General features: G+C 61.0%; 1 protein-coding gene across 1 annotated transcript in view; it reads left to right on the top strand.

Moving 5' to 3' along the window:
- The first annotated feature begins 1,240 nt into the window (after positions 1-1,240).
- LOC101538539 (guanylate cyclase D-like) overlaps positions 1,241-8,376 on the top strand; it is a 37,314-nt gene continuing 30,178 nt past the window's right edge. Inside the window, exons 1-3 of the mRNA XM_004610903.2 lie at positions 1,241-1,862; positions 5,457-5,758; positions 7,806-8,160. Coding sequence (XP_004610960.2) covers positions 1,241-1,862; positions 5,457-5,758; positions 7,806-8,160 — 1,279 coding nt within the window. The remainder of the gene's footprint in view (positions 1,863-5,456; positions 5,759-7,805; positions 8,161-8,376) is intronic.

The raw sequence follows: 8,376 nt of genomic DNA, 5'->3' as shown, positions 1-8,376 counted from the left end.
AGGAGGGTGCCCAGTGTGGGGTCCCCGTCAGCCTGAGCTTGGGGCAAGGCCTGCCAAGCTCCGTTGTGCCGTCTGCTGATTTCCTTCTCTGAGGGCAGGAGCCCCCTGGCTCTCATGGGCTTTGGGAAGTTCCGGCTAAGGAGAGGCAGGCTGTGGGGGTATAGGGTGAGGCGAACCCACTCTGGTCCCAGGGGCTCAGTGGACACTGGGAACACCATAGAGCTCTCAGAGCATGAATTAGAAGAGAAGGAGGGTGCAGGGGACCCCAAGTCAGCAGGCCTGAGCAGTGAACCTGCGGTTCAACAGCCTCTCAAGGTGACAGGTCTCATGAGCCCAGGGCTCCGCAGATGCTGTGTGCAGGGGTGGGGGTGCAGGCTTGGGGCACCCAAGGGGGCTGGGGGGGCTGGGTGTAGGTGCTGGGGTGGGGTGCTGGGGAGGGGTTGCAGGGTTGGGGCACCCAGGGGGGCTGGGTGGCTGGGTGTAGGTGCTGGGGAGGGGGTGCAGGGTTGGGGTACTGGGAAGGGGGTACTAGGTGAGGTTATGGGGGTGGGAGTGCTGGGGATATTGTCTGCTGGGGGTGATGGCAGGGATGGAACCAAGCCCTCACTGTGCCCCCGCGTGAGCAGACCCCGGCACTCGCCTCTCTGTCCCCCCTCGTCCCCTCCTCTGTCTGAGCAGGGCAGGGGGTTCTCAAGGCTGGGGAACCACGAGTTGCTGACACACAGTGGGGAGCTGCCCGCTCCCTCCCCACCTGCTTCTCTGGGTGTTCAGGAATCCGACAGCCCCCCGGGAGTGTGAGGTGGGGCTGGTTTCGGGGGGAGAGGCTGGGGGCCCAGGAGCTCAGTCCTGGAGGCGAAGGAAGGAAGGAGGAACGTGGAGTCCCGGTTCCGGGTCGTCCTGCTGGAGAAGGACGTCCTGCTGGCCCTACAGTGAGGCTGTGGCGGGGGGACTAGACCAGAAGCAGGAAGTGGGCCTGCTGCCTCTGAGCCCCGAGCCAGTCACAGGCATGGGGCCCTGGGGTGCCCGTGAGGAGGCCAGGATTCAGGGGGAAAGTCTGTCTCAGAAGCAAGCAGCAAGTAATGGCAGAAAATGCCGGAAATGACCCTTGTCCTTCCCTTCCCCAGGACCCCCCGGGCGCCTGTGCCCCGAAGGTCGGCCCTGGATGCTGCCGTGTGTCCGGAGCTGCCCGGCCGCGCTCATGCCAACAAGGACAGCCTGCCCCTGGCCTGTGCTCTCGGCGATGCTCTGGGGGGCCCTCGTCTGGGCTGGCTGCCTCCCTGACCTGGCCGGGGGGTCACCGAGCTTCACTCTGGGGGTGTTGGGCCCCTGGGACTGTGACCCCATCTTTGCGCAGGCCTTGCCTGGCGCGGCAGCCCAGCTGGCAGTGGACCGAGTCAACCAGGACCCGACCCTGGTGCCAGGCATGCGGCTGGATGCCGTGGTCCTTCCCACGGGCTGCGACACCTCTGGGGCCCTGGCCACGTTCCTGACCCACAAGGACACCGTGGCTGCCTTTGTGGGCCCCGCCAACCCCGGCTACTGCCCCGCAGCAGCCCTGCTGGCCCGAGGCTGGGGCAAGAGCCTCTTCTCCTGGGCGTGTGGCTCGGTGGAGGGGCCGCGGGAGCTGGTGCCCACCTTGCCCCCCGCTGCCCACGTGCTGCTCTCTGTTCTGAGGCACTTCGGCTGGGCTCGCGTGGCCATTGTGTCCTCCCGGCAGGACGTCTGGCTGGCCACTGCCCAGCAGCTGGCCACGACTCTCAGGACGCTCGGGCTGCCTGTGGGGCTGGTCACCGCCCTGGGGCCCGGGCAGGAGGGGGCCCCAGAAGTCCTGCAGCAGCTCTGTGGCGTGGATGGCCTGAAGAGTAAGTGGGTGCCAGGGTGGGGGCTCCCAGCCCACCCCAAGGAGGCGCTGGTGGGACCTTTGCTCTCTGCTAGCCCTGGGCCCCGCCCTGCATGCCCAGCCCCCCGCAGCCCCCAGCTCAGCTTGCTTGCCCACACTCGGGGCTCGGGCCCAGGGTGGGCTGTGGAATGGGGGCCGCAGCTTGCTTGGTTCTTGCCCAATACGGTGGAAGAACGGGGTTCAAGGAGGCCGGCTCACGCTCCGCTTCCTGAGATCAGAGGGGAAGCTCCCTGGAGCTCCTGGTGATGCGCTTCCTGCCTTGGTCAGGCCCCAGGGGCAAACGGGACGGACATGCAGCTGGTCCTGGGATTCAGGGTGGCCGTGGGGATGGCACACGGCTTTCGGGAGAGGCTTGGGCCGGGTCTTGGGTCTGAGGAGGTGGCCCAGGACCCTGTGGTAAGAAAGCCACTTAGCAGGCAGAGGGCACGGTGGATGGGGGGTAGATGGGGGCACTGGGAGGGCAGAGGGGGCCTTTGCATCTGGAGCTGATGTTTGGGTGAAGAAGAGCATTGGGTGAGCCCTGAGAGATTTATGAGGGGAGGAAGGACCAGGCAGAAGGACGGGTCCCGGCAACTCCCCAGGACGCTCAGCCAGCTTGGGGCTCACCTGGTCTGTCACCACCCCCCACGCTTGCCTTCCCGTCCCTGTTGGTGCTGCCATGATGCTGGCGTGGGCTGGGGGTGGGGACCTCCAGCTCTGCCTGCTGTGTCCTCACCCTGCCACAGTGCTCCCAGGGGCTGCGGCCACACTCGCCTGAACACTTGGTAGGAGTCACTCTGCTGTTTGTGGGGTCTCTCTGCTGCTTGTGGGGGTCTCTGCTGCCTGTGGTCACTCTGCTGGCCATGGTCTGTGCAGGCATGGTGTTGCCTCCTTTAGTTGGGGTGTTCACACACACGCCTGAGGGGCTGTGAGGCCAGAGCTCCCAGTTGGGAGCTCCCAGATTCAGAAAGCCTGGGGAGTTCACCATGTGCGGGACGCACCGGGGGTCAAACTCACAGCCTTACGCTTGCACGGCGGAGGCCAGGCCACTGGGCTAGTGCCTGGGCCCCTCAACGCACTTCCTGTTAGCCCTGGCAGTAAAGTTAGAAAAGCTTCAGGTTCTTAGGGTTGGAGAGTGGGCAAGGTGCTGGCCTGTGTGCTGCACAACCCCGACTGGGTCCCCTCAGCCGGCCAGGAGTGATTCCTAAGCACAGATGCTGGTGGCCCTTGAGCATCACCAATGTAGCCCAAAAATGGATGAGAGAAAGAAAGATAAAAAGAAAGGGAGAGAGAAGGGAGGGAGAGAGGGAGGAAGGAAAGAAGGAAGGAAGGAAGGAAGGAAGGAAGGAAGGAAGGAAGGAAGGAAGGAAGGAAGGAAGGAAGGAAGGAAGGGAGGGAGGGAGGGAGGGAGGGAGGGATTGAGGGAAGGAGGAAGGGCTGGAGAGATAGCACTGTGGGTAGGTCTTTGCCCTGCACACTGCCTGCGTGGGTTCGATCCCCAGAGTCCCATGGTCCCTGTTGGGAGCACGGGGTGTGGGATGTGGGAGCTGGAGCTGCTGGTGGGATTGAGCCCCCAGCTTTTTCAGCCCCCAAATGTGGCTGAGGCCGCCCCTCCCTCGGGGAGAGGGTGACTGGGAGCGTGTAAACTCCCCAGTCACAGGTCCACAGAGACGCCCGTGCCTGCTCTCCCGGGAGTGTCGCAGAGCGCGAGTCTGGTGCGAGGCAGGAGCGCCCACAGGGCCCCGGGAGCCCAGAGGCTGGCAGAGCTCGTCTGCGGGGTGTGGGCTGCCCTGGGGGTGGCATTACAGGGACTGTGGGTGACACTGGGACGGGCCTGGAGGTGAGCGGCTGGTTGCGGATGCAGCGGAAGGGGGCGGCGTGGTCCAGGATGGAAGGTTCAGCTCTGTGGCCGGAGCTCGGGACAGCTCTCCGGGGGGGAGGGGGGCACTGAGGCCCCTTATCTGCAGCAAGAGGCGGGAGGCCCCTGCCTGCCCCACCGCTGCCCGGCCCCCTGTGACTCGGGCAGCCACTAAATCTCTTTGCTGGTTTCTCATCAGTAACAGTGACCAGGCCCTAGCTCATTGGGTTGTGAAGGGGGCCTCACCTCCCGGGGACCCTAGTAACTCCCCCTTCATCTTCTTCGGGCCCCGGGGAGTCGCTCCCCCTTGTGGCCAGATGCAGAGCAGGAACCCCAATTGCTAGCAGGTGCCTCTGCAGGGAAGCTGAGGCAGGGCCAGGGACCAAGGATGCTTCTGCCCCGAGCAGAGCCAGGGCTCGAGGAGGTTCCACAGGCCCGAGTGGCCGCAGGGCCTGGAAAGGAGCCATGGCAATTCCCTTTTCTTGGGAAAGGTCCCAGGTTGCCTCCCTGATTGGGGACCCCAGAGGCAGAGAACTTGACGCTGGGCGGGGCTCCTTCCCATCTGGGACCCTGGGGGTGAAGTCGGCTGCCTTGTCACACAGGGTTCATCCTTGTGCAAAGACACAGAGTCCCTGTCCTTCGGCCCCAAGGATGTCCCCGGGCTGCAGCTGAGATTGAAGTAGATGATGGAGGGAGAAACAAAATGTGGCCCATCTGTAAGGGGACTTGGTGCTGCCAAAGGAGGGACAAGGCAGAGGCACGGGTCACCTAAGAGACTGGGAAACGGGCTCCACTGGGAGGCCAGGATCACAGCGCCCCCTAGTGTACAGTTCTGAAAAGTGCAGAATATGCAGGTGCGTGCAATTATTCCGGGCTGTGCTCAGGACTGACCCTGGTGGTGCCGAGGTGACCATATGTGGTGTTGAGGACTCAGACTAGGGCTGGCAGGATGCAAGGCAAGCTCCTGTATCCCTGTACTATCTCGCTGGCCCGTAAACACGTTTTTGTTTGTTTTGTTTTTGGACCACACACAGCAATGCGTAAGGCTCACTCCTGGCTTTGCACTCAGGTCACTTGCTCCTAGCAGGCTCGGGGACTGGTGCCAGGGATCAAACCCAGGTCCGCTGTGTGCAAGGCAAGGGCCTTAGCGGCTGTACCATTGCACTGCCCCCACCCATGAATACTTTTAATGGGAGAAATTTGAAGTATACCAATCATCTCATTAAAAGTTTAAACATTAAGGATTACAGCTGGGAGCCAGCTGCCTGGCTTCAGACCTGGTTTGAAAGCACTGCGGTTAGAGTCTGTTTACTCTCCCTGCGCTGGCTTCCTTGGAGTCCGTGTAAAACTCATCACCAGGCTAAGCATGCAGCTTAGAACTATGACAAAGAAGTGACAGAGAAGACTGCACATTCCCGGGAGTATTTTAGGGCCACTTGCAAACCACTGATAAACAGCAATTCGCAGGGTAGGCAAGGGAGGGGTCGGAGGCCATTCAGATTTGGGAGAGGCTCTGAGGACACAGGAACCCAAATCTCCTTGCATGTGTGAGGGGGTTTTGCCCCATGTTTGGTGACTAGCTATGAGGAGATGAAGGGGGAAAATTGCATGCCCTTGTCCCCAGGACTCGGGGCAGAGGTGTTGAGGAGGCCTGGGCTGCACCAGCAGCGTAGGGCACCCCAGTCCCCACAGTGTGCTGAGCTGCCCCTCTGTCCGCAGTCGTGGTCCTGGTCATGCACTCGGCGCTCCTGGGGGGCATGGAGCAGACCGCCCTGCTGGGCCAGGCGTGGGCCCGAGGCCTAGGGGATGGGAGGCTGGTCTTCCTGCCCTACGACACCCTGCTTTTCGCCTTGCCCTACCGCAACCGCTCCTACGCGGCGCTGGCCCCCGGCAGCCCCCTGCGTGAGGTCTACGATGCAGTGCTCACCGTCAGCCTGGAGGCGGGGCCCACGGGGGCCCGTGGGGTTTCAGAAGATGCCAGCGCCCCTGGAGAGGGTCCTGCCAGCCTGGAGCCCGAGCAGGTAGGTCAGTGCCCTTCTCACTGCCCAGATTGTGGGCCAAGGGGCAGGTGAGCAGGGGGCGTCCCCTGGCATGAGCCTGCCAGCCTTGGCCTGCTTTCTGCACGGGTAGCTTTTATCAGACGACCAAACTGGGCGGTTTCTCTTCCTCTCTGGTGTGTGGCTGTGTGTCTGTCAGTGGGGAGACCTCTATATCTCTCGTCATCCACTGCATAGTCTGCTTGCCCACTTCTCCTTCTCATGGCCTCGCTTGCTTTTAGGCTTTCTGGCTCCACTCGCCCCTCTCTTTCCTGGCCCAGTCAGCCTGGGCCAGACATTCTGCTTCTTTCTCTACGTTTCTTCAGAAAATCATCAGACCACACAGGGAGCCCTTGGGGGTGTGCAGGAGAGTAGGAAGTACTTCAGAGCTTCTCAGAGGTCGCTGCTGTGAATCTGAGGGTGTGTGTGTGTGTGTGTGTGTGTGTGCAGCTCAGTGATGAGAAGCTGATGGTCTCTGTTGGGGATGGCAGGAAGGCCGATGCTGACAGAGGGTCCCTGTTGTTTGCTTTTGGGCTTGGGGGCCCAGAAGCACAGAATGGACCCACAGGTCTGGACCCTAGGGACCTTCCATGCTGTTTGGTGGAGACAGACAACGGCCAAGCAGCCTGAGGATGACCAAAGTCGAGGAGTGGTGATGCCACCAAGAAATGAACATGTGATGGAGTGGAGAGAGGAGCCGGGGTGGAGCAGTGAGTCACAGATGAGCTGGGCAAGGAAGCCTGCTTGAAGGAGGCGGCCCTGAGCTAACCTCTGAACCTTAAGGAGGCAGCAGGAGGTCTGGGGGAAGAGGAACCAGGCACTCAGTGGTGGGTACAACAGCCCCGAGGCAGCACGGGTTTCAGCAGCCAGACGCAAGTGGCTGCCAGGGGTGTGGAGAGGGGCCTGGGGGGGCCTCTGAACTGAAACCAGTGGTATGGGGACTTAGGAGGGGCGGGGGAGGTAGAATAGGAGGTAAGGCACTTCCTTGCAAGCGGCTCTGGCAGTAAGGACCCAGGTTCGATCCTTGGCACCACAAACAGTTCCCAGAGCAGGGTCGGGGCTCACTCCTGAGCACAGAGCCCTGGCAAGCCCCACACACCTCCAGGTGTGGCCCTGCCACCCCACCACACACCCCACCCAAGTATTCATAGGGGTTTTCTTGGTGTTTTTTGTTTGGGGGCCACTCACAGTGGTACTCAGGGCTTACTCCTGTCTCTGTTCTCAGGGATCACTCCTGACGGTGCTCAGGGGATCAAAGGGGGTGCTGGGGATCAAACCCAGGTCAGTCACATGTAAGGCAAAAGCCCTACCCACTGGACTTTCCCTCTGGCCCCAGTATTCATGTTTTCAACAAATCACAGGGGTTGCCTTGTAGGAAGCAGCCAGGAGAGGCCAGAGGAAGCAGGCAGGTCGGGGAAGGCTCCGGTGTGTTCGCCAGGGCCAGGAGGGGGTGCTCAGGCCCCACAGGGGAGTGGAGGCAGTGGGACTATAAACCAGAAATGAAGCCATGAAGACTGGATGATGAGCCGGAAGAGAAAAAGCCAGGAGGAATCCACGTCCGGCTTGCAAGACAGGGTTAGCGGTCACCACACCTCCAGGACTGTGGGCTTGGGTTGTAGAACCAGCTGAAAGCTCTAGAACCCAGACCTGGTTGGGACCGAATGCTCTGAGATGCCACAAGGGTGACCGCTGGTGTTGGTGCTGGTGCCTTTGAGGACAGACTGGGAGCCGAGGGCTGGTGGGACTGGGGGCAGGACTGTGTGGTTGATGTGTGGCGAGTGAATGTGAATGTGAATGTGTGTGCATGTGTGAGATGTGTTTGTGTGCAAGGACTGTGTGTGTGAACATGTGTAGTGAGTGTGTGGTATGTGAACATGTGTTAGGGAGTGTGTATGTGCGTGTGTGAGTAGTGAGTGTCTGTGTGTGGTGGGGTGGTTGAGACTGTAATTTGAATGCTTGCTGCTAGCAATACTCAGCGGTGCCTGGGCGCCCGGGCCCGGGGCTGTGGTGTTGAGGGCCCTTCCTGTCCTAGGTGTCTCCCCTCTTCGGAACCATCTACGATGCTGTTGTGCTGCTGGCTCATGCCCTAAACCGTTCTCAGAGCCTCGGGTCGGAGGTCCTCGAAGCCCACTTAGGGGATCACACGGGGGCTCTGGATGTGGCTGGCTTTAGCCAGAGGATCCGGACTGACGAGAAAGGCAGAAGGCTGGCACAGTACGTCATTTTGGACACAGATGGTCAAGGAAGCCAAATGGTCCCCACTCACATCCTGGACACAGAATCCTGGCAAGTGCAGCCCCTCGGGAGGGCCATACACTTCCCTGGAGGGGGCCCCCCAGCCCGGGACTCCAGCTGTTGGTTTGATCCCAATACACTATGCATAAGAGGTAATTCATTTCTTCACCTACCTACCCATTACCCATCCGTTCATCTCTACCCATTTTCCATTCAACCATCTACCACTCATCTATTTATCCACCCATCCATCTATCCTTCCATCCACCTGCCAATATACCTATTTTCCATCCATCTATCCATCCAACAGCCTATTCATCTATTCATGCGCCCACCCACCCATCCATCCACCCACCAGTACCTCCATC

This window comes from Sorex araneus, chromosome X (assembly GCF_027595985.1).
Source record: "Sorex araneus isolate mSorAra2 chromosome X, mSorAra2.pri, whole genome shotgun sequence".
Classification (NCBI taxonomy): Eukaryota; Metazoa; Chordata; class Mammalia; order Eulipotyphla; family Soricidae; genus Sorex; species Sorex araneus.
This window is presented reverse-complemented; position numbering and strand designations above follow the sequence as displayed.